The following is a 27,779-nucleotide window of genomic DNA, read 5'->3' as shown; positions in this document are numbered from 1 at the left end:
GACGGTTGAGTTATTCCGTAATTTAGTTAGCCATTTTTCCTCTCTGGTGGCATGAAATTATTAATTCTACCCGGGATTTCACGTAGTGTCGTGCTAATATAGCAATTCCCTGGGTGTCTCGTATTACTGAATAAATGTTGTGTTTGTGTTTTGTGCCGGGTTTTGTGTGTTAGATGTAGCCGTGGATGAAATTACATTATTTCGAGATAACCTTGTTGTACTGTTCACTCGCGTATTGTTTGTTATTGGCCTATCCTGCTTGTTTTGAAAATTTGTAGAATTGGAGACATGGCCGTCTAAGATAAATGTTAGATACCCTAAGTCCCTGTAACTATTGTTTTGGTGATTATTTGTACAAAATTGAGTAGTGTCGCCAAATAGTACGCTACGCGTCGGTACGCGTGGTACTGTACCCGTAGATGTCTAAGCTTCCCTATCTTGTCAAATTATTAACGAATTCTATACTAATTTTGAATTCCATTTTAGCTGTAAGGACAAGATTAAAATTAATTTGATTCAACTAGAGTCAATAGATTTTAATACGGAAAACAACAATTGAAGTCGATGGTTAATACTAAACATTAGTTTCTATTAACTTTTCAAGTCCTTTTTTGTATAGAATTTTATCGATTCCTATCAATTCTATCGATTTTAATCAAGTTCTTATGCAAAAAATAGAGTTCAGATATAACTTAGAATTCAATTAATAATTTAATCGATCTCTATTGACTATTCTCAACAGGGTTATACTACACCCCTCTCGATGTACACTTCGTGTGCCAAATGCCTCTGTAACTCAACTAAGCTGACTGCTGTGTTTAATCCGCGACTGTCTGCTTCTTGCTTAATTTCATCATTCGACGATGCCATAACCAGTTGTTGACTGAGGCTTCGCTAGCCATTTCACGCAAGGTGATTCCTCACAGTCGTAAATATCCTAAATATTATCGTGATTTCCTCGAAGGAATTCGAACAATAAATGTGTCGTTTTTCGTGCGCACTGTAAAAAACTGTCGCCGTTTTGTTTGTTTATCTCTTTTGTACTGCTATTATGTACTAATCTTGGTGTGTGCAGTTCCACGTATTGTGGAAGTTCATTTTGAGGGCGTTTACGTTATTCGACCCACGTACTCGCATTGATCTTTGGCCAGTGCAGGCACACGCGTTACCGGCTCTTTGTGAGCCGTTGAACAACAGTGTCCCTTTATTTTTTTCTTTGTAATTCGAGGTACGTTTGAGCTCGCACTCTTGGGATTTGTTTTCGACGCATTGCGACCTTTCTCGACTTTGTGTCGTAAGAAATTTTCCGTTATATCGTGATCGCCCTGATAATTTTCTTATTCTGACCTACATATTTTTTAAATTTACGTACTTTTTAAACTTGCTACTTGTGTAATTATTAAAATCCATTCGGGAAAATATTTTTTTGTAACTAGCAATAGATATCCAGGTAAAATATTTTTATGTTCATATTGTTAGGATAGAAAGCCAAAAATTTGTGCCACTGCAAAATTATTTTAAATACTTAGTCAATTACTCTACAATATTAAACTTACCGCGGTTAATTTTTGCACAGTGCTTTCAAATTTCACTCACACTGGTTGTTTTCTTTGTCTAGAGACAACGAATTTACGTATCACGATGTTTTTTTCCTATTAATCTACACGTTATGGGACGCCGAGCATAGTGAGACCGAAGATCGTTACCGGGACGACACTGAAAAATCAGAAACACGTCCGTTCAGGAGCAGTCGGGGCCGGCGAGTGGTGGCAGCAAGCCAAATTTAAACCGAGTGACAATATTATATACTTATAGTTATATTGCGGAAAGAAAATCCACTTGTTGACGACATGGTGAAATCCTACATCACAGACACCAGAAAACGTTACAAGTGAAAGTGCAATGAAAAAGTTCAGACAACTCGGCTTGAACCAAGATCCTCTGGCTCGCGAGGTAGGAGCTTTGTCGTCGCACCACAACCACCACTTACATTGCACTTTTCTACTCGTTTTCTTATAGTAATTACACACCCGTGACGTGTATCCACACGTGACAATTCGAAATCAAAAATTTATTCTAACTTACATATGAGTACCTGAGATTGTAAATATCTGATATGCTATAAATTTGTGATCTTATGACTTAGTATTATATTTAATTGTATAAATAAAAAATATTAACCTCTGGTGTTGAAAATAGTGAAAGCCAATTCGGACTAATAATAGACCGGAACCCTCGAGTAAACGCAGAAATTTGGTCTTTGATTTGAACGTACATTCGGAATTGAGCTACTAAATGGATGTAATTTATTTTGTTTTCATTAGTAACTAGAATAGCCTTGCCTCCTGGTTTTAATTCATAAGTTATTACTTTTCCCATAACATTTTCATCAAGTGAAAAAGTGAGTTCTAATTCAGATACATCGCCTTTATAGTGTTTTACCATCGTCAAACTGCGATACAGATCTTGATCAAGCGAAGCCAATTCATCTAGACAACTGTATAGCAGACCTCCTGTTTGACCGCAAAATTGAGAAACGAAAAATGATGCGAAATGTACATCAACTGTAATACCCTGTAATGATAAAATATGATAATTAATTTGAGAAATTTGCATTAAAAATAATTTTTTATTATATAATATTGAGAATTTAGTCATCGATAATCGTCAGGTAGAAGGATATTTCTTCTCCGAAACTCTTGTAAGGGTTATAGTGAATTAGTGATTAATGAAAGGTAAATTGAAAGTTTTCCTTTTGAGTACTACCGTCTTAGCGTGTGGAAGAAATACAAAAATGGCACTGTAGCCCGAATGAAGGCTAAGAGTCGAATTTCAACTATACAAAGGCGGTAGAGCTAATTGGAAAACACACTACAGACACCTGTGAGAACCACACACGCACATCTTACACGGTCTTTTGCCCACTCGGAGTTCTGCAGAGGCTGCCGGCTCTTTACTTTAAGAGCACCTAGAAAAAATGGGTTGGTCAGCGCTCGCAGGCCCCCTGATAGTTATAAGGCCTAGGTTAGTTTAAGGGGTCAAGCATGGGTTAAGTCCTGCAAAAAAACAAAACAATATTCTTCTTACCAAAAAATTTTTTATTTGATGTAATTTAAAAAAAAATTCGATTAAAAATATATAAAATATACACAATTTTTATCGAAAAAAAAAACATGTATATACCTTTAAAATCATTGCTAGCAATGTTTAATTGATATTTTTTAGATAACAAAATTTGTTGCTAACAAAATTTAATTCATAATTTTTAGATATGTCTCTTGTTCAGTCTGAAGGGGTCATGTTTAAGGTACGTTTTAAACCTGGATAGAGTAAAGAAGACGGTACCGATCTTTCAGAAAGCCGTGGCAAGTGATATATACTCATTTATATAGTGAGATGTCATGAATTTTGGTCAATGATTTTACAAGGTATATACATGTTTTTTTCTCGATAAAAATAGTATATAATTTATATATTTTCATTGGATTTTTTTTCAAATTACATTAAATAAAAAATTTTTTGGTAAGATGAATTTTTTGTTTTTTTGCAGGATTTAACCCAGGCTTGACCCCTTAACCAACCTAACATGGCTGTCCATTTAGGTGGCGAAAAATCGAGTCTGACCTGATAGTGTTGGTCGGTGACCGGATAGGGCTGTGTTGGATCAAAGAAAAAGGTCCCGTTGAGGCCATAGGTACCAGCCGGTTCTACGGTGAGCGCCTTTCTAGGCAGGAGAAAGATATCGAAGCTGAGGTAGCGTTTCCGTTTTTATTCAGTACGACTTATAATTTTAATTTTAAGTTTTATATCTGTAAGATATTTTTCTTGACACGTGCATCGAAAAGTTGCGCCGTTTCGAAGTTTACATCAACGAACGCGTGCGTGTCTCTTATAACTTATGCATCGATTGAAAAAGTGGTAGCAGACACGGTCTTGGTGACTTGCCGAGTTTGACGATGCAGATTGAGCTGCGTAAATACGCAGATCGCGTACCTGTTATAGCACATATGACTCTACTTGAGCAGTGTCCTTTGTTGCTGCTGCTGCTGTTGCTGCTGCACGTCACGGTACCCGGCTAAACGAAGCTCTGCTGCTGCAGTTGTGGCTGGACCGGCAATTGCTGCTGCTAGCTTACAGCGCAGAGTCGTGGGCGAGGTCAGTGTGTTAAGTGGACTCGGCGCTCCGAAAAGGCTCGATGCGGCAACAAGCTTGCTCACGAGGGACGATAATAGCGAGAGATGATAGACGAGAGCTACAGCTTCGAGGATAGATCAGTATTTGCAAAATACTGCTGTATCGCCGGATCATCGACGAAGGCTGGGGCTTTACTGATTTTATTGCGTCTGAATATTTCTCTCCCCGTGAGCTTAATCCCACGTTCTATATGAGATACGACACGTGTGCGTGTAACCTATGAGAGAGTAGCTCTTCTACAAACTACGTGTAAGATGTGCATCTCTCTGTCGAGACGAGAACCACCCCAAAGCAACATCAACATCCAATCCCTAGAAGAAGACGTGACTCGACTACCAAGGGACATCGAAGAAAGCAAGGCGATGCGTGACCCGCCTAAAGCGAGTGTACGGCTCGAGTGAGCGAAGCACGCAAGGAAGGGTCGCGTTCGTGAGTCGTGCGCGTCGTCGGGCAGCAGCCTACGCGACGTATAGTGTAGAGCTGCATCGTGGCCTACGCAGCGTCTGGAAGGGGGGTGTAACGAGCGGCGAGATATTATATTCTCGCGCGCTCGTTCGTCGCGAGAAATCAGGTTAGACCGACAGACGACGCCGTCGGATGGCTGTACCAATGGAAGACCGAGGAAAGGGAGGTCGAGAGGGAACTCGAGCGCGTTGAATAATAGAGTCGACAGACTTTCGCTACCAGCGCGCGAGAAGCCCGCTAGTGGGACGGATCTGACCCGTGTCCGTAAGGGATCTGCAAGGGGAGCGCCGACAGGGACCTGCAGGGACGCCTCCATCGTTTGAGGGGAAACGCTTCCCGATGCCCGGGATCGCATCGCCACGGTGAGAGGTGCGAGTCGAGACCGTCTACTCGCACCAGCGTAAGTCATGCATGTGTTTACCGCAAAAAAGCCCGCGCGAATCGTCGCTGCCATTGCTCGTGGCCACCGAGCTTCGGTCCGCTTCGTGCTTATCGCGTCTCTCTCGCGCCCGTATTATACGCCGTCGCCGGGCGACGCGTTTTTGTATTCATGTTTATAGTTGAGTTCAATATAGTTTATAATTCTGTTGTTAACATTCCCGTGTTCTTATTCATTCTGATCCCAGCTACCCAGTTCGAGGCTCCCGGGAAACCCTGTAGCCGGTGCAAGTCCGAACGCGAAAGTGAGGTGAGCTTCACTCACCTCGCGTTTGTCAACGAGATTCTCTAAATTGACCGCGGAGAAAGAGTGAGGGTGCACTCTTGGTGAAAAAATTACGTGTAGAATATTATTAAGGCCTTGTTGACCACGTAACAAAAGGTTGAAACGCTCATCACTTCTTCTTACTGGTCCTTGGTACTTTTTTAATATTAGATTTTAATAAAAGAAATAATAAGTCTAACTTATTAGAAAAGGTAATAAACATTTGCAAATCTGAACCGTGGATCCGAATTCAGATTTGGAATAAATCGATTTTACTTTAAATTATTATTTAACGAATAATATAAAAAGAAAATTGATTTTAAATGAATTAAATAATAATAATAGTAGTAGGTCCGGGATTGTGTGTAATGGATATGTAACGCAATAATTATAAACTCTTGTTTATATTTAAAATAGTGTGTATATTAACAAAAATAATTTAACATAAGCATAATGCCTATTATTGCTATGATTCTCTTTAAATCAGATTTAGTTACAATTTTGTTTATTTTTTGATGAAGATTTCTGTTATGCGATTATTAAATATTATTAAATTCTACGCTTAATTTTGCAGTAGAGTATGTGTTAGAGCGCTTAAAAGTGCTGCTCGAATTTTATAATTATTAAATTCTACGCTTAATTCTGCAGTAGATTTCTGTATATGTACTAAGGCGCTTAAAAGTGCAGCCAGAGTAGACTAGAACGCTTAATTGTGCTGCTACTAGTGATTGAACACAGGCTTCGCATGGCCTTTTATAGGGCGCTAAGCGAGCGCTGATCGAGCCGCCGAAATTATTCGCACATTCACACAATCATACTATCATTCATTCATACAAACATACTCGGATGCGCACGACTCGCCGTCGCTCGCTTACGCTCACATATATATATAAATACTGTTACGCAACGCGCTGCTGCTAGTGCTGGCTTGGTAGCTGGAGAGAGAAGGGTGACGCGCACGCACACATGCGCGTCGTTGGCCTGCCGTCGCTGCATTGACTACTGCGTAGCTGCTGGTTTCGTAGGAGGTGAGAAGAGTGGGGACGGCCGAAATATTCCGTGCGCACGCTGTATAGGCAGAGTCAGATGTTTTTTAGGATTTTTTAAAATGTATATGTTCTAGGAAATTGCACGCCGGATCGTGTATAGGGCATTACAAGGTGCTCTAAATAATAATACAAATTTTGAAAATAACGGAAGATTAGGTAATTTATTCGTTTTGCCATCAACGTATATAGGAAGTCCTAGATACATGCACCAAAGTTTTCTCGATTCTACGGCTATAATGCGAAAAATAGGCAGCCCACCTGATAGATTTGTGACAATAACAACTAATCCAAAATAGCCTGAGTTAAAAAAACTACTAAAAAAATTTCCACCAAGAACTTCATGCAATGATATTGCAACGATTACTGTTAGATTATTTTATTGTAAATTTCGAGCGATTCTAGCTGATATTTTTAGTGGTAACATTTTTGGAAAAATTATTGCTTATGTGTATGTGACTGAATTTCAAAAAAGAGGTCTTCCTCATGCATATTTGTTATTAGTATTGGATCATAAGTCAAAATTGACAAATCCTGAAAAAATTGATAATCATATTTCAGCTGAAATTCCTGATGATAATGATGTAATATTACAAGAATTAGTATTTAAGCATATGTTACATGGTCCTCATTCAAAAAACACTTTGTGTTATGATGAAACCACAAAAACTTGTTCAAAAAATTTTCCAAAATCTTTTTGTGATGTAACACAATTCGAAAAGAATCGTTTCCCTAGATATCGGCGTCAAAATAATAAAAACAAAAACGACGTCTATAACAAGAGACTTTATGGAAAAAATGTAAAAGTTGATAATTCTATGGTTGTTCCGTATAATCCAATTCTGCTTAGAAAATACAATTGCCATATTAATGTTGAATACTGTGCATCCATTATGAGTATCAAATATTTATATACATATTTACACAAAGGACATGATCGAGCCTATATTAAAATGAATGAAAATAATGAAAACATAATAATATATGATGAACTTACAGAATACATGGACTGTAGATACATAGGTCCAATGGAAGCTGCTTGGAGTATCGTAGAATTATCTATTTGCGCTCGTTCTCATAGTGTAATTAAATTGGCTGTTCATTTAGAGAATCAACAAAAAGTAATTTTTGATGAAAATCATTTCGATATTGATATTGATTCTCTTAATCGCGAGACAACTTTAACAGCATGGTTTAAACTAAATAGAACAGATGATTATGCTAAAATATATTGTGAGATACCAGAGCATTACAGTTTCACGAAAAAAGTGGATTAAACGTAAAAATTATTCGAATACCTTAGGAAGATTGATTTGTGTGATTCCTAACGAACATAAGTTGTTTCATTTGAAATTAATATTACACAGAGTTAGAGGAGCAATATCATTCGATGATTTGAAAAAAAACAACATATTCAACGTTTTACTAAAACAGCTATGGGATTAATAAAAAATGATAAAGAAATTTTTCACATATATGATAAAGCATGTACAATTATGTTACCAAAGCAATTGCGTTTATTTTTTGCTTGGTTTTTAATTGTTAACAAATTACCATTGGCAAAAACTGTTTGGGAAAAATACAAAAATTTGTTTTGCGAAGACTTTGTCGACAACGTAGAAAATCAAGCTTTACAATATATTCAAGAAATTTTAGATGGTAAAAACTATAAATGTTCAGATTTTGGACGACTAGAAACTGTATTAAACTTAAACAAAACGAACGAACCATTGGAATCTACTATAGATGATTACAAAAAAAAAACATTTACTGAATTATATACAAAACTCAATAATGATCTAAAATATATTTTTGATTATGTAACTAAATCTCCAGAAAATGAAAAAATGATATTCATAGATGGACCTGGTGGTACAGGAAAAATATTTTTATACAATACTTTTATTTATTATTATTTAAGTCAACGAAAACAAATTTTGTCAATGGCTTTGACTGGAATCCAATAAATTACCATTGGATTTACAAGACATAAAAATAGCAAATTTAAAACACCCATCTGATAAAAAAAAATTAGAGAATGCGAAATTATAATTTGGGACGAAGCTTCTATGATTCCTAAAAAAGCTTTGAAAATTGTTGATAATACCATACCTGATTGTTGTAAATAAGAAAACATTGCTTTTGCGGGTAAATTGGTAATTCAAGGCAGAGATTTTAGACAAACTATTCCTGTTATGAAATATGGCACAAAATTTAATGTTATACAAGAATCTGTTAAAAATTCAAGTTCATGGATAAATTTTAAAGTATTAAGATTGAAAACAAATATGAGATCTGAAAATGATGATTTTTCATCATTTTTATTGAAAATTGGCGATGGAGAAATTGATGATTTCAAAATCCCCGATACATGGAAAAGTAATGACATTTGTAAAAAAATGTATGGTTCTAATATATTAGTAAATGATGACTTGTCAAATAAAATCATTTTATCACTACATAATGAAGATATTTATAAAATCAACAAGAAGATTTAAAAAAAAATTGATAGTGAAAGTATTATATACTATAGTATTGATTACACCGGCACACAAAGAAAAAAAGTGGGGAGTACTTTTGACTAGACCCATATATCCCTATGTATTTTGACGCGCTGAATCCGAATTCGGTGTCCGTTTTGCCCGTACACCCCCAAAATTTTGAGTAAATAGCGAAAAATCGTGAAAAACCGTGAAAAATTGCTGAAAATCGCATTTGTAGACGTTGGTAAATGTTAGAAAGTTTTCTTGTGTTCATTTTAATGTGCCTAATACGAGTTAGGTGTTCGTTTTGCTTTTAACTACAGATTTTGCATAAACTGTACATATGCGACTGTGATTGCATAAAGAAAATGATAAATTTTTTTCATTTATTTTTCATTGAGTGCTTATAATAGAGATGGAAAAATATGTAAGAAATGCTGCTCTTACACTGTTCTTCTTCTTTTGTAACGTTCTCTTTTTTCTTCAAACGATCTATGTAATGGATTTCTATTTCTCTTTTTGTTGTTCGTTTTTTCGTCTTTCTGTAACATCCAGCAAAAATCCGCGATCATGTTGACATCCTATCAACCCTGATACCGATTCTCCACTTCACTTATGTCTTGATGGAATCGTTCACCTTGTTCTTCACTGTAATCTCCTAGATTTTCAGGAAAGTAGTCGAAGTGAGAGTGTAAGAAGTGCAATTTTAAGTTCATTAAACAACCTAAGTTTTTGTAATTTTCTAGTAACTCGTCAACTATATTCTCGTAATCCTCACTTTTCGTATTTCCTAAAAAGTTTTGAGAAACATTTTTCAAACTTTGCCAAGCTGCTTCTTCAGTGTTGTCCATGCTTGTAATAAAATTGGCATCTTAAAAAAGTCGGGGAATTTGTGGACCATCAAAAATACCCTCTTTCAACTTAGCATCACTTATTGCGGGAAACTTTTCTTGCAAGTACCGAAAACAGTCTTTCTCTTTATCCAAAGCTTTAACATACTGCTTCATAAGTCCTAGTTTAATATGCAGTGGTAATAACAGATATTTTGAAGGTTCTATCAATGGTTTGTGTAGAATGTTCTTCGATCCTGGAATAAAGTTGGTTCTCTTTTCCCATTCTTTCTTGACATAGTGATTTATCCTGTCTCTACTATCCCATAAACACAAAAAGCAGGGATTTTTGGTATAACCAGATTGTTGGCCTAGAAGCAGAGTAGCAATTTTCAGATCACCACAAACTGGCCATTGGTTTTCTGAGTACTTTATCTTATCCAATACTATCTTTAAGTTTTCGTAAGTCTCTTTTAACTTTGTTGAGTGGGCTATTGGAATTGGTGTAAATGTATTACCATTATGGAGAAGAACGGCTATCAGACTTCGTTTTGACGAATCAATAAAGAGTCTCCATTCTTCATCTTCATATACATTTGGTTTTAATTCATGCACCAATCCTTTAACATCTGAACAATATACCAGTGAATTTTCTGTATCATTTGTAAAAAATTTCCTAAACTTCTTCTCTCTATTACGATAAAAGTAAGCAGTTGTTCCATTTGCCAACAAGTGTTTCCTCTGAAGTGCCGCCGCTAAATATTCAGCTCCATCTTTAGGTAAACCTAAATCTCTTACAAGATCATTCAATTATTTTTGAGTAAAGGTTTGAGGAGCTATCCTCTCACCAGCTGGCAAGAATTCATCATTCTCAGAACTTTCTTTATCATAGGATTCATCTACTTCCATTACTGATTTTTGCTGATGTTACAGAGAGACGAAAAAACGAACAACAAAAAGAAAAATAGAAATCTATTACATAGATCGTTTGAAGAAAAAAGAGAACGTTACAAAAGAAGAAGAACAGTGTAAGAGCAGCATTTCTTACATATTTTTCCATCTCTATCATAAGCACTCAATGAAAAATAAATGAAAAAAATTTATCATTTTCTTTATGCAAATCACAGTCGCATATGTACAGTATGCAAAATCTGTAGTTAAAAGCAAAACGAACACCTAACTCGTATTAGGCACATTAAAATGAACTAAAATCATGTATAATACACTCACAAGAAAACTTTCTAACATTTACCAACGTCTAGAAATGCAATTTTCAGCAATTTTTCACGGGTTTTCCCGATATTTAAGTTTTTCACGGTTTTCCGCCATTTATTCAGAGTTTTGAGGGTTTGCGGGCAAAATAAACACTGGATTCACATTCAGAGCGTCAATATACACTGAAATCATGCATAATACACTCATAAGAAAACTTTTTAACATTTACCAACGTCTATAAATGCGTTTTTCAGTGATCTTTTACGGGTTTTCACGGTTTTTCACGGTTTTTCACGGGGTTTCGCTATTTACCCAAAATTCTGGGGGCGTACGGGAAAAACGGACACCGAATTCGGATTCAGCGCGTCAAAATACACTGAAATCAGGTATAATACACTCATAAGACATCTTTCTTACGTTTACCAACGTCTATAAATGCGATTTTCAGCGATTTTTCACGGTTTTTCACGGTTTTTCGCTATTTACTCGAAATTTTAGAGGTGTACGGGCAAAACGGACACCGAATTCGGATTCAGCGCAACAAAATACATAGTGATATATGGGTCTTATCAAAAGTACTCCCCACTTTTATTTCTTTGTGTGCCGGTGTTATGCTAAACATAAAGGCGTAGATCAAACTAATGTAAATGCAGAGTACAAGTATCCCCCTAGAATATTTAAATTCTTTAAGATTTCCCGGGTATCCAGTGCATAAGTTATCATTAAAAATAGAAAAGATAGTAATGCTGATTCGAAATTTAAGTATTAATAATGGTCTTTGTAATGAAAAAAGATTAAAAGTTCTTGAACTATACAAATATAATATTAAACCAGAAATTATAACAGGCGACAAAAAAGGAAATATAGTTTTTATTCCTTGAATAATTTCAGACACTGAAGAATATACTTCCTTGCAATTTATTTTATTTCGTCGACAATTTCCTATAATTTAGGCATTTGCAATGACTATAAATAAATCTCAAGGACAGAGTTTTGAAATGGTCGGAATTTACATACATAGACCTTTGTTTTCTCATGGTTCTCATGGTTTCAGTTATATGTAGCTTTATCTCGATGCAAAAATCCAAAAAAAATATTCATTCAAAACAAAACAGATGATTGTAATGTAATTAAATATATTGTTTGGAAAGAAATATTCAAATTGTGAAATAATCTACCTATAATATAATAATTTTGTCCATGTTCTTCTATATTTATTTTCATAATAATTTACAGAAATTCGTAACATTATGGAACAAAAAAAGTCGGAAGACTTTGCTTCTGTTAAAATGAATAAGATGATGGAGAATATTTTGAATACCATAAAAAAAGATAAAAGCAAATGTCATAATCATAGATATACGAAACCTATTGAATCATCTATTATTAGACTAAATGTTCATATAAAGAATCCACCAAAATTAATTTTTCAAGAAGAAAATAAAAATATTGAACAATATGTCTGAAACAGAATATAATAATTATCGACTGAAAATAATTATCTATCTGCTATTTTTGCAACTGTTTAATATTTTATACTAATAGCAGCAGCATCCAATCGTATTGGAAGATTATCTGGTTAAAATGAACAAGTAAAATTTTCTATTATTTATAAATAAATATAATAATTTTACTATGTATACAGAATCCATGAAAAACATACTTGTTCGCATTGTGGATAAGTATTCTTAAATGACGATTTCTTAAGAACATATTTAAGTGAAAAGCATATAAAATCAAATCAAAAATGTACACTTTGTGATTCAAATATTAAAAATAAGTACAATTTGGCAAAACATTTGAATGAGCACAGACGTATAAGAAATTTTGTTTGTGTAATATGTAAAAAATGTTTTATAAGACATTATCATTTGAAACGGCATTTATTGTTGCATCAAAATAAAATATGTATACATTGTGGAAAAAAGTTTTATAGAACGAATAACTATAATAGACATCTCAGAAAACATACTAAAGTAAAAATCCTTGTGAATTAATATTTATGTATTTTACATGAATATGTTTTATATACGTCAAATATTTTCTATTTAGGAATAGTATTAATATGGCAAATAAAAGGAAAGCTTCAGAAAATATTGATGTAGAAGAAAAAAACCAATCGCATTATCATCTTCAGAATTTTTAAAGACGAAAGTTCAAATAGAAGATGAATTAGCGTAATTATATAATTACATTTTATTATAAAAGTATAATTATTTAAGATTCAAATAAATCTATTTACTTAAGTTCTGTCGTTGGCTACATAGACGAAATCATTAAAGAAAAAACTGATCAATCGCAAAAAAAAGGAGAATTTAAAATTTTCAAGTTTATTTTAAACAACAATGATGGTGTGAGAATTCAATGTAATATGTATAATGAAATAATTTCAAAGTTTGCTCCCGAGTTGAAAAATAATGAGGTAAACTAAATTCTCTGTATCTCGATTTTTTTTTCATTTAGTTTTTATTTTAATCAATAATAATATTATTTTGTAGAAAATTTTATCAGAAAGTGTAACTGCCACAAAGGCCAAAAAATATTCGAATGGAAGTATATTCTATGATCTTAATTTACAACATTATTCATCTATATCTAAATTAGGAGAATTTAATGTGTTAAAAAATAAACCTTCAAAAATCAAATTTTCTGAAATTCCAACAAAAAAAAGGATTTGTGCGTAAGTAAATAAAAACAATCTTATTTTATAGTTATATTATAATTCATTTTTCTACTGATACTGGAATACGGTAGTTATCATTCTAGAAATTCAGAGATATTTGCGTAACAATTTCGTTCAAAAAAATAAAAACAATGAATTTGAATACTTTGGAGCCATTAATGATGGACAATACAAATTAGATGTATCGATAAATATAGGCGATAGTTTGAATGTGAATATTGAGAAAGGAACCAAACTAGAAATTATAGGTGATATTCAAGAAAATGGTAAATATGACTTCTATATATTTTCAATATGAATAGAATTAAAGAATAATTTCACACTTTTATATATTTATATTCATAAGGTAACACATATATTTTAAAAGTAAAAAATTAAGGACATTACAAAATTCTTAATGAAGACACAATGGCATTAGAAGATCTTATTTCGGGCACAGAAATATTTCTTATTGGCTCTGTTAAAAATAAATACATATTTTTTGTATGTATCTTTAGTACGTACTAAAAACATGTAATTTGCCTGGTAATACGTATTAAAAATATGTACTGATTTGGGACTGACTATTTTAAATATATTAAATATAAATATAAGTATTTGATGTGGCCATAAATGAAAGTACTATAAGGATAATAACACCATTATTATATACTATAATACGGAAAACAAAACATCATATGTGCTATTAATGGGTGAGTTGAATGATTGGTAATTTAAACTTAAGTAATATATTGATCAATTACAAATAACTCTCAACATATTTACCGCGTAACTAGCCATGCCCCTTACATTTTGTTCATAATACATTCTTTTACACTTAAAATATTTTCTCTTATTATAATAAGAATTTTGTAAGTTTATGTACACAAACAAAATATGCAGAAAGTTACACTTACAATTAGACGACTCCATCAACAAGTATGTACCATGAACAAAATGTAAGGGGCATGGCAAATTACGTAGTAAATATCTTGAAAGTTTTTTGTAATTGATGAATATATCACTTCAGTTTAAATTACCAATCATTCGACTCACCCATTAATAGCACATAATGATTTTTTGTTTTCCGTATTATAAATAAAATAATATGATTGTAAACTTGACGTTTTTTAATTGATCTTAGTTGTTTTTTAATCTGTAATTTCACTATAAACAAAATTATTGACATGCATGACGATACGCAAAACATCAAACGCGCCTAACCTTTTTACTTTGGTTAAGATTTTTTTTAGATAACAAAATAACGTCAATGTTTTCGCCAGTGATAAATAACTATATGCATGAATAACTTTTTTGATAATATAAAAATTGTTGTGATATTAGAGTCAATTAATCATTTAAATGGTCGCGCGCTTATACACTTATAATAGACTAGCATAGTCTCTCGGATCATACTAGAATCTTCTAAGCAACTTATAAAGTACCAGAAACTAGCTGACTCGTTCAATTGAGTTTACAACGCGATCAAGATAAGTACAGTTTTGCTCTCGCCCTCTCATCTCAACTGTTATAAATAATAAACCTATTATACGTATTTAGAAGATAAACTACTGGCTCGTTTATTTCACTCGCCCTACGAAATACCTAATTAAATCAAAAATTTCACGTGGCTTACTAGATAATAATGAGACATTATATTTTTCTAATTGTTTACTAAAATTTCCGCATCTTTATTTTCATGATAATTAGTGATTGATTAATCAATTTAACTTGGCGGCAAAAATTTAGAGAAATTAAAATTCTATAAGCATGAAAGGTAAACATTAAAAAACTGAAATAAAGCAATTTCACATAAATCAGCAATATTTACATACAAATATAAAATTCTATGTATTTATGTTATTTTTTTTTATTAATTAATTACTAATAATTTGTAGGAATACATATACCATACAGCATAGTAAGATTGGTCCAGATATGTCAGATGCGGTGAATAATAATCTTCTCAGAAAAATATGGCAAATATGTTTACTCGGATTTTTAATCTGAATTATTTTATGAATCATATGCGACACATAGACATATATGTATATTTTCAGAGGTGGTCTTAATATTAGGTCCAGATGAAAGGGATGCTGCTAACAATTCTTTGTGCAGATATGCTCTTTTTCAAAGTTATTTGTTTGTGAACATAAAATCACAAATGCTGTGTGTATTCATGCATATCACAAGATGTAATCTGCAAATTTGGTTTAGAAGGAACAGATGGCGCAATAGTACATTACGATACGTGCACTTAGCGCCGTGTAAAAAAGAACCATTTAAGTCGCAAGTATCGTATACTATTTAGTATAGCTCGTGTGACTTAAACTTGCCAGCAACTTGATTATTCTCAATTTTTTTGCAAATCCGATTTCGTGCACTGAGTATGAGTACGACGGTGGGCAGTTAGGCGGGAGAAACGAGGGGGTTCGGGGGAGCGGAGCCCCCACCCCCGCCCATTAAAAAATAAATTATTTAATAATAATCATCACATTTTCACATTTTCGTATCTCATATACTATCTTGCACCCATATCTCGTTTTGGCCCTACTTACGGTATCATTTTAGTTTAGGTTAGTTATATTGGCATGACGTAAAGTAGGTACATTGCCCTACGACGGTATAATTTTCTGGTTAGCGCCCTCTTGTGTAACTCATCATTCGAACTTTAATCGAAAACTCGGTAACTGATATTCGCTGTAAAAGTGGTCTCTTTTGAAGCTGAAATTCATTGAATTACTTATATTTTTATTGATTGATATTGTGTTTAAGAGTTCATAGCATAAGTTTACATTGTAGTTTTTAAGGTTATTTTTATTTGTTGAACTATCTAAATATCAGTTAAATATCCAACATGAGTAGTTCAGAAAGTGAAGGTGAAAATGGTGATTTTGTGCCAGATGCGATGAAAGAAGTTGCTCGAAATGTAACATTAGATTTGCTGCCTACCAAATCAAAAATGATTTACACAGCAGCATATAACACCTTTAAAATATGGCGCAAGGAAATGGGTCTAACTCTTTTTGTGAGGATGTGCTACTAAAATATTTTGCACATCTTTCAACTAAGTACGTACCACCTTCCCTGTGGTCTACTTATTCAATGCTGAAGGCTACGATCAAAGCTTACAACAACATTGATATTGCTGATTACATGAAGTTAATGGCTTTTTTGAAAAAGAAATCTGTAGGATATCGACCAAAGAAGTCACTTATCTTTACGTCAAACCAGATTTCCACATTTCTTAACGAAGCACCTGATCATCCATATTTGCTTGATAAAGTAATTATACAACTTCAATATTTATTCAAATTATATATCAATAATTATCTCAGAATATCTAATTTAAATAAACCGTACAGTGTGTTCTTATTTTTGGAATCTATGGAGCTCTACGAAGAGAATAATTCACCAATATTCTCCAAGATGATGTGAAGAAATTGGAAAACGAAGATGTACTGCTAATCAACATCAACAAAACAAAAAATTACGTTCCAAGATCGTTTACTATCGCTGGTCCACTATTTGATATTTGTTGGCAATATATTCAAGCAAGACCAACAGACTGTGAAATCAAAAGATTCTTTCTGAGATTCAGCAAAGAAAAGTGCTGCAAACAAGCTGTAGGAATAAATAAGTTTGCTACAGTTCCAAAAGAAATAGCAACTTTTTTAAATTTGCCTGATGCAGATAATTATACTGGACACTGCTTCCAGAGAACCTCAGCAACTCTGTTAGTCGATGCGGGTGCTGACCTGACTACGCTAAAACGACATGGTGGATGGAAGTCCACCTGTTGCTTCTGGTTACATAGCAGATTCCTAGAACAATAAGAAGAAGATTAGTAATCAGCTTGCATCAGAAATTGTAACCAATAAGCGAGCTAAGGTAGATGATACTGTTCCTGTGTCAGTGGAAGAGAATTTTGCATCAAATTCCACAAGTGCTACATTACCAAAAGAATCAAAGCAAGCTGAAACCATAGATATCATTCCTGATACAGAGACAGAGATCCACTGCGCACCATCAACTTCTACAACTACAGCTGTACCTGCATCATCAAAGGAAAAACCAGTTGCAGTTTCTGATTCTGGTCGAACAATCAAGAACATTAAAGAATTGGATACCAAGATTGTTGTTGCACCATCTACATCAAAAAAATTTCCATCAGCGGGTGTTCTTAGGTTCATTGAAAACATAAATGCTTCATTTAATAACCTGCCTTGTCAATGACCTACAACGAACAAAGTTTTCAATGAAAGACAAGAATTAAATTTGCCAGTTCATTATAATCCTGACATTGGGTTGTACGTTTTAGGTTTATCAGATAAAACTAGGTCAACTTATATTTTTAATAACTGTAACGTTACCATAAATAGTGTCAATAGTCCTGTTATGGCTGTAAATTGCATTAAGTTAGACAATGCCGTCCAAACAGAAAAACTGTAAATTGTAGTTTATATTTTGGAATAATTTTTAGTTATATTCATAATATTTATAGTGAGAGTTTTATACCAAAATTTTAATATATTGTTGTGACCGAGCTGAGAACAAGAATTAAAAATATATTTAAATTAAATCCTACTTTTGATGTTTATCATTTAATGAACTTACCTATAAAATATAACATCATGAATGAAAATTTTTAACACTTCAATAATAAAAAATATCTAGAGTTGTATTTTAATTTTAGGGTAGTTTAGAGTGAGGAAAAACTTATTCAGTATTTGTGTAAATTAACGCATATTTTTGTCCAGTTATTTAATTATTATTTAGTTTTTTGATGTATTTAAAATGTCAAATTACCTCATAAGAGAATAATTTTTAGGTTAAGTAGTGTTTATTTCCGTTCTCTGATAGAGTGTAAAAAAGTCACTTCTCTTTTCTTATGGCTTTTGTGGCGATGGAAGCGGTGTAAAAAAGAACTATTTTAGCCACGGAAAAGTGTGGTTAAACAGCGGGTTTAAGTCACACAGTGCTATAAATATTTATTTGTGCAGATGTGATTCTTTTTAAAAGCTTTGTATTTATAAATATGAAATGAGGAATGCTGTATGTATTTATGCATATCAAAATATGTAATCTGCAGATTCGGCCCAGAAATGACGAAAATCTTTAAGTAATCATTTTCTTTATATAAAGAGTATATTTTATATTCAAATAGATGTCTTAAACAAAAATTACAATAAATTATATACTTTTATTTATTTATTTATTTATTCATTTATTTATCCAGAAAAATACATACAAAGCATTGAAACAATGCTTGTAGTCCCACAAAGGTAAACTTAGTTACCTGATCGCAGGTCTGGGATATATAAAAAAAACAATTGAAATAACAAAATATAATACAATAACTTATATATTAATACTCACTAACAAAAAAAAAAACAGTTATAATCTTTCTCCTCATTAGCATGCTTATTATAATTTACTGAGATCATTTTACAAACTTCCCTTACTTATATTAATATTATATATACCTAATATAGGTTTCCATCTCTTTTTAGCAGTTAATTTTGATCCAGTTTTTAATTTATCTAATCTGTGCATACTTTTCAATATTTAAATTTTTTAATTCATTTGGTAGTGCATTAAAAACGGCAATTACTTTTTTATAGCTATTCTTGTCGATAATTTGTTTTTTATTTTTAGGAATTATAAGGCTTTTTTTCTAGTGATACTTTTAGAGGCTAGAAACCGCTCTCTGAGCTCATCATAGTGCACTCTCAGAGCTTCAAAACAGAAAAGTTGTTCTAGATTAAGCGGATTGTCTTAAACTACAAAATTCTTTTTATTTACTATTTTCAGTATTTACTTTTGTACCTTTTGTAATATATGCAAATAATTACGATATGCTCCTCATCAGGCAATAATTCCATAGCTTATTGCACTAAGGAAGAAGGTATAATAAACCATTCTCATTGTTTCGACTGACATAGTTTTAGCTATTTTATAGAAAATATATGCAAGGTATTTAGTTTTCTTAACTAAGTATTCTATGTGCTCGTTCCATTTTAGATTTTAATCCAAGACTATCACCAGATACTTGGCACTTTCCACTCTTGCAACTACCTTATCCCCTATTTTAATATGATTTTGGCTGGTACACTATCACTGTAGCTGCCAAACGTCATACATACTGTTTTACCCACATTCAAAGATAATTTATTTAAGGCTAACCACTCAGATACCACTCCCAAGAAATTGTTCATGTTATCTTGGGCATCGTCCCAATTTTCTGCTGTTGCAACTATTGCCGTATCATCCACGTAGGCCATGATTGCCTCCATGGGAATCTTATTCGAAATATCATTAATATACAATATAAACAATAGCCGTCCCAGGATAGTACCCTGTGGGACCCAAGTGTTCACTAGTAAGAAATCACTCTCATTACTATCGATTTTGACTTTTTGATATCTGTTTTCTAAGTAGCTTGCAAGGAGATCAAGTGCCTGTCCTCTAATACCTATGTAATACAACTTGTCTAGTAATATCCGGTGGTCAACCGTATCAAATGCCTTTGCTCAATTCAAAGTTACAACCGTTGGAATTTGCCGGTCAACATTATTATACAGTATATTCATTAAAATATTAATTGCATTTTTTGTACCAACTCCTCTCATGAAACCAAATTGTTGTTTCGATATTATGTTGTTTTGTCAACAAAATCATATATTCTGTCATAAACAATTCGTTCGAAAATTTTAGCAAAATTTGATGTGAGAGAGATCGGTCAATAATTAGTAATGTTATGTTTTGGACCTGATTTGTGAATTGGTATAACTTTTGCTTTTTTGAGTGCATCAGGCCAGATCGATCTTTCAATACACATATTTTATATATATGCTAAAGGTTCTGCTATGAGATTACCAATAATTTTTATTGTTTTAGTATTTATCCTATCTACGCCACCATTTTTTTAGAGGATTACATGGAAATAGCACTTATCGCATTATTTATAAAAGTTTAACTCTCCTATATACAGGGTGTCCCATTTTAACTTACACAGCTAAATAATTCAAAAAATTGCAAGTCATTTAAAAAATGTTTCAAATAAAAGTTGGTGGGTAACAAAGGGCTAATCTAGCCATGACCTTAGCCATGACCTTGACCTACATTCTCAAGGTTATTTGAAGGTCAACTTTAGTTTTTCAAATGAAAACCGCTATTTTTGACCTCGGATTCCGAAAGAGCACAACATTCTACGTTCGGATAGGGGTTCATGTTAGGGGTCAAAGTGATCCCTGAAGGTCATTTCAAGGTCGAATTCTCGCTTGGTGCAGAAAAGCTGGTTAATCATGATATTGCTGTTTAAGTCAAAGAATGCCATAGATCGGTGACTTCGACAATAATATGTAACTAATGCATGAAATGACGCTTTGCATGACCCGGCCACTCAAGGGACAAGTCTGTACAGCCGACATCGAGAACGTAGGGGGCCTTCCGGTTCCATTTCTTTGGCCCTGAAAAGAGCCGATTTGTGTTCGTATAGCTCTGAAAAGAGCTAGCTAATGGAGTAATTATACTCCTCAAACATTTGTTCTTTTCGGCACCAAACCCTTTAGTTTTTGATGTACAAACAGAAACCGATTTCTTAACCTTAAAAACAAAACTTTTTACATTTAGATTGCACAGATCGATAGAGAGCGTCGACACGAATCTGCAACAGATTTTACTTTTTCTATGTGTGTCATGGTTTTCCAGATATCAGCGAAGGACGAAAGCTAACCTTAAAATTGATAATCAACTACACCATTCTGTAGGGAAGGCCAAAATGAAGGTACCCTAGTACCCCTAGTAACCAGTCGTCATAAGTAATTTTCTAGCAGTTTTGTTTAAGTAAAGTTAGATTGGCTGTATTAAAACGTAATCGTCGACTACCGTCGGATTTGGTTTCGAGAGCAAAACATGTTTTGATACGTATACCTGAAACTGTCTTTAATAAGCATACTTCATACAAAAAAAATGATTTCAGTAAGTTCTCATGGTTTCCATCGGACTTGATTTTTGATGCGGTAGGAACTTAGTTAAAGTCGATGTAGTGTCATATTCTTAATTTGCTTTAAAGTGAATCATAATTTTTTGCAGTTAGTCTGTAAGCTTTATGCATTTTTTTGAATATTTGTAAACCAGCATTAACTAATCTAATAAAATTCTTGTCAGTAAAATGGCAAATTATACGCCTAATGAAGTAGTCGACATTCTTATAACCTTGGGTGAATGTAGTAGAAATTACAGACTTACTGCCCGTACTTATGTGGAGCGATTTCCAAATCGCCGCCATCCTAATGCTCGACAAGTGATAAACATTGAGAGGAGGTCTCGCAATAACCCACTACATCGCCAACGATGAAAGAACAGACTTCAGAATAATAATGATCCTAGATTGGTTGCAGTTTTAGCTATGGTACACTTAAATCTCCATATTAGTACACGTCAAATACAACGGGAATTTGGAGTTCCTCGATCTACGGCTCATAGATGGTTACAATCAGTCAATTATCATCCTTATCACATTACTCTAGTACAGGAATTAAGCGAAGCAGATTACGTACTCAGAGTACAATTTTGTAGATGGGCTCTTGAGATGTTAGATCTGAACCCAAATTTCTTTTGGGAGGTCTGTTTTAGCGATGAAGCTACATTCATCAGCAATGGTAGTCTCAATTGGCATAATTGCCATTATTGGTCACCAGAAAATCCACATTGGTTTCGTGAGGTGCTAAATCAACATCGTTGGAGCGTCCACGTATGGGTTTGCATTTGTAACGGTCAAGTGATTGGACCACATTTTTTTGAACGTACCATTAATGGTCCAATGTACTTAGAATTTCTTGAAAATGATTTGCCAAGATACCTAGAGAATGTTCCACTTGGAGTCCGACTACGTTTGTGGTATCAACAAGATGGTGCCCCCGCTCATTATGCTCGTGACGTACGAACATTTTTGAATCAACGATTCCCAAATCGATGGATAGGGCGGGCTGGGCCATTCTTGTGGCCTCCTAGATCACCGTATCTGAACCCACTAGATTTCTTTTTGTGGGGATACGTAAAAGATGCTGTGTATGGCCAAGCTCCAACAACAAGATTAAATATGATGGATAGAATAAGAAGAGCCTGTGAAGCAATAACACCCGAAACACTTGGAAATGTTCAACGTAACTTTCGTCGTCGGTTGCTGTTGTGCTTGGAAAATAATGGCGCTCACTTTGAGCATTTAATTCGCACGGAGAGAGCTGAAAACAATGATTAGAATATTATTGATTTTTTTTTAATTGGCCAGACTGAACAATTATCTTGTATTGTGTAATTCCCTTGCCTTCATTGGCTGGACTGATGCACAATCTTGCGTTAACTGGCTGGATCACGGAACGATCTAACCTTCATTAGTTGGATCTTTTCAGAGCTACACGAACACAAATCGGCCCTTTTCAGGGCCAAAGAAATGGAGCCGGAATGCCCCCCACGTTCTCGTCATCGGCTCCGGGGGTGCTTATACGCGGCATGAAAAATGCACGAGTAAGCATCGCGGAGAGGGGATCTAGTTATTGATAAATCTTTGACTCTGTACTGACTTGTCCCTTGAGTGGTCGGGTCATGCAAAGCGTCATTTCATGCATTAGTTACATATTATTGTCGAAGTCACCGATCTATTCACCGACATTCTTTGACTTAAACAGCAATATCATGATTAACCAGCTTTTCTGCACCAAGCGAGAATTCGACCTTGAAATGACCTTCAGGGATCACTTTGACCCCTAACATGAATACCTATAGTCCAGTCGAATTAGATTTTGAATGTAACAAAATTAAATACAGCAATGTTTCTGCACTTTATGGCGTAAAAAGGTATGTAGAATGATAATTTCCAGAAACTAACTAAAAAGGAGTAGAGGAAAGTTGTCAACTACGTGTTTTTTTAGTTTTTTCAGTGCCGATCAAAATCTAGACGATCGATCGAAAAATAACTCATACTATGTTGAAGGTACTTAAATTACCTACACATAAATGCACCTGAATTATTTTTTCATCAATTAGTTAAGTGTAAAATCAATAACGAACGCGAAAAATTACGTTTTCGAAAATTAGGCACTATTATTGCAAAAATCGATGGATGTTGATGAAACTTATGGAAAAGATGATCAATACAACTGTCAATATGTGTGCCAAAAGCTGATTTGATTAACCGTCAAATTGTACAGGTTCTATTTGGACCAAAGAAACGTGTCAAAAAAGAAAAATTTCAAAAAGTTAAAATTAAGATGCTGTTTGCAACCAACAAAGTGGGACGTCTAAAAAAGCGTTATAAATAAATCCCGGCAGGGTCAGAGAAAAGTCGCTATGGAATTCGCTCTTTTCACATTGATATTCTAGTTAATAAACGCGCTAGCGAGAGTGAATGTTAACGTGAATGAACTACCGGTAAGCGCGAGGAGGAGCGCTGAGCACGCGCATGAGCGCCCGCGCCGCTCTCGGCTGCGCGCCCGACTTTTGATTTGAATTTTTCAAATTCGCTCGGGTCTCTATAACTCGAGAACCGCTCGGTGGATTTTAATGATTTTTTTTTTGATTTGGGTATCTTCTCGAGATGAATGAGATGCTGTAATGAAATTATACTTTTATAACAAAATTTCTTCGCAAACTCAACATTAAATTTTTTAAATTGTGAATATTGATAATAATTTTCGAGAAAGTATTTTATTTTGTTTTTTCGTAGGTATAAGGATAGTAAAAAAATTGAACGCAAAATTAATTATATTTATAAAAATACAAAATTTTATTCTTATACAATGACATTTTTTTTTATTATTCTATTCGACTTTTTTCGCAGGTATTACTTCATCATCATCTTCTACGTATTGTAAGATATCTAGTTGTTGAAATATACTTTCTGAATAATCTTCTGTATCCTCCAACAGTTAGTCAACTATTTGTTTTTCTGTATTGTCACACTGGCCGTGACAATATTTGCAGATTTCAGTACATTTTAAACCGTGTTTTCTGCAGCCACAATTTTGTTTTACGCAATTGCTTTTGCAGCTGCAGGGAACAATTTTTAAAAGCGTCTCTGGTATTTGCAGGTTATTCTCGGTGTATATTGGTTTTACACCAGACGCCGAAGAAATCCACCCCCAATCACATGCATTCAAAGAATGATTTCCCTGCCACAGTTGCAACTGGAAATAAACGCGGAAAGCGTGTTGCGCAGCTGCAGCTGTTGTAGGTGGCAGAGACTCCAATTTGAATGATGATTTACTTGTGTGTTTTTTAAAAATAATAAACCTCAACTCATTTAAACACCCATCAAAATTGAAGTCGTACATACACACAATTATTTTTTCTGCATTTTCTTGCAAAATATTTTTTGGGGTATCTGGCGCGTAAAACGCTTTTGCTAAATCTAGAAAATTCAGTTTTTTTTCAAAAGCCTTGATGATGGAATTCTTTCCTTTTCCGTAGAAGCACGATTTAGTGTCACAGCCGCAGAAAGCATGTAAAAAGGTGACGATCGATTTTAAATTGTCATGAGCAAAACTCTTAGCATCAAACCATTTCTCTGGTACTTTATTTTTACCAGGCTTCAAAAATAAAACATTGTTATTGGCAGGTGTCAATTGAGTCATCAAGACTAATAAATCGACGTCTTCTCCTACAATGATTGTCGTTGTTCAGTTCGTTTTATTCGTTCAAGTAGTGTAGGTGTAAATTTAGGCTTTTTGAATTTCGCGCCGCTGCTCGCTCTCCGTTGCGACGTTGAGAGCGCGCGCGCATGCGTCGAGTTGCGCGCCGCCGGCCCCGCTTGCGAGCGCGCGAAGGGCCCGCGCGCGCGGATTCCTGTTTCGACTGCCTAGCGCTTCGCACGTTTGGCTTCCTTACGCTTTTCGATTTTTTTTCTTCTGACGGTGAGCCAGTGACGTGTTCTTCTCAGAGCTATCACTGTTCACCTCGTTCTGCGCCGTGTTGGTAGTGTTTAGCGGAAAATTCGCGATCGCGTCGTTCGCGTGTGTGTATTTGTGCGAGTGTGTGAGTGTGCCTCGAGGCGATAGTCTTAAGGTTTGTTGGCGAAGGTGTCCACGTGTTGTACGTGACTCCTTCGGGGCGAGCGAACAGCGGCATCACCCCTTGTTGCCCTCGTGCCAAGCGTCTGGCTCCCCGAGACGTCGGGGCGCGCTTGGTGCACGGTTGCGGACCATCCTTTCGCTCCCCAGGCTCGGCTTCCAGACCTCCAGGACCAGGACGGAAGCAGCGGCGGACTACGACGAGGCCTGCTCAACGCCCTCTTCAGCGGCGTTTTTTGCGTTCGTCTTTGCGGTAAGAGAGCTCTCTCTGCGTGAGGAAAAGGTACCTCGCGTCTTTGCGTTTGCGTGCGTTCTTTCACTTGAGTTTTTTCTCTTTTAGAGTCACTGTTCTCTTTCTTTTATTTGTATAGTTTCCCTTTCCTTATTTTCAATAAAGCTTACACTTGCTGAGGCTTTTCCCTCTAAACCGTGAGGGTTTTTACGCCAAAGCAAGTGCTTTTTGTGTACCGCGAAATCGTGTGTGTTAATTAAAAAGAACCCTTCACTCACTCAACCCTTTCCTTTTGTTGGAACTCACTCTGAGTTCTTTCATTCGTTCTAAGATTAATATTCAGTCGTTGTAGATTCAGTGGCTATATCGATTGCAGTTTCAACAATTAACAAATCAGCATCCTCTACAGCTTGTTTCGTTCGAAATCCAGCAGCCTCCAAATATTATTTAAGCATGGATATTAATCGAAGTTTGTTTTTATCGTTCGAAAGAAACATGCCCTGCGAAACATTAATGTTCATTCCTTGTTGAAATATACATTCTTGACTTATTAATTTTTTCGATCTGCGAAATCGCTCAGCACTTTTGGTGAATGAACTACTCATTTCTGGATACCCGTCAAAAACTATTGTGCAATTTTCACGATAATGGCGTTCTACGTAGTCAACGTAACTTTTAATAATGTCATCAATATTATCATTTTGCCTCCAAGACACTCTGTGAAGTAAAAAGCCACCATCTATGACGAATGATTTTGTAGTAATCGACGGTTTTTCTAACGTGCTAAAATTTTCAAAAAATTATGATTTTTGCGTTTTTTGCATCCCGCATTCATCGAAAATTGCAAGAGGATAAGGCGATAATTCATACTGTAAAAATTGTTTCATATCTTCTTTATTTTCGACTTGTAATGCAATCCTTTGAAACAATAGCGTGGGATTTACAGTAACTACTTCGCCGTCGACCTTGATCAATGAACTTCCTGCTTGCAGAGTAATGACTCGTTTTTTTCGCTAAAATTTTATTTCATCAAGCTTTTTTCCAGATATTTGTTGCAATGACAAAGTCCCAACTTCAAACGCATTGTGGCAGTTTACTTTTTCGTCACCTTTAAAACCCGTGCTGATAGACATGATGTAGTCAGTCTTATCGAACGGATTTCGATCTGCAAAGAAGTCCATAATCTTTTGTTGATCCGCAGTATCTTTTACAATTCGAGAGATCCTTGTATCGACATGCTGCTCAGATGTAGTATATGCATTATTGCAAAACATTTCCATGACAAAACTTACATCTGTCAGCAGTACCATGGATAAAATCCACTTTGAGAGTACACTTTGTGTTACACCTCATCCTTGCGTCAGTCCTCCGCTTGTTTTCATCGCTCTCATAAGTACCTGCTCGATTGTCATATCCGACCAAACACCTGAATAAAACTTGTTTGTTCTTCTAATTGTGAAGTATCCAAGCTTCGTGAATTTTTCAAATTCATGCACATCCATCTTGCTTTTAAGTTCAAGCATAGCTTGAAGATAAAAATGAGCAGATTTTGCGTAAGGAAAGTGGCCACTTGCATGGAAAATTGGCAACATTTGCTGAACATAATGCAAATGTAAATTCCAGTAACCACTTCGTTCGGCTTCAATAAATTGTTTAGCAAAGCTTTCCCGTTGGTCCATTACTTTCTAAATCACGAATTTGTGATACGACTTTTAAATTAATATTTTTCAGAGTATTACTGCTTAGTTTATCAATGAAATTGGCATCTGGGTTTTCAATATCTTTCAGCAGAGAGTCTAAAAATAGTTTCTCTTCTTCAGAAAATGGCACAGTAGAAAAAATTAATGTTGCAAGAGCTGCATGAATAATAATTTTATG

The 27,779-nt window shown here is 34.6% G+C and overlaps 1 protein-coding gene across 19 annotated transcripts in view; it reads right to left on the bottom strand.

The window, feature by feature from the left end:
- The window catches only part of LOC107981865 (ubiquitin-protein ligase E3B), a 583,577-nt gene that overhangs the window by 42,772 nt on the left and 513,026 nt on the right, over nt 1-27,779 (bottom strand). For 18 of the 19 annotated variants that reach the window (XM_032601499.1, XM_032601501.1, XM_032601502.1 and 15 more), the window contains one exon: nt 2,182-2,574. The exons of the other annotated variant lie outside the window; for it this stretch is intronic. In XM_032601499.1, coding sequence (XP_032457390.1) covers nt 2,182-2,574 — 393 coding nt within the window. The remainder of the gene's footprint in view (nt 1-2,181; nt 2,575-27,779) is intronic. 19 annotated transcript variants of the gene reach the window in all.

Source organism: Nasonia vitripennis, assembly GCF_009193385.2.
Source record: "Nasonia vitripennis strain AsymCx chromosome 2 unlocalized genomic scaffold, Nvit_psr_1.1 chr2_random0004, whole genome shotgun sequence".
Taxonomy (NCBI): Eukaryota; Metazoa; Arthropoda; class Insecta; order Hymenoptera; family Pteromalidae; genus Nasonia; species Nasonia vitripennis.
Note: the sequence above shows the minus strand (reverse complement) of the source record. Positions and strands in the feature narration are given on the sequence as shown.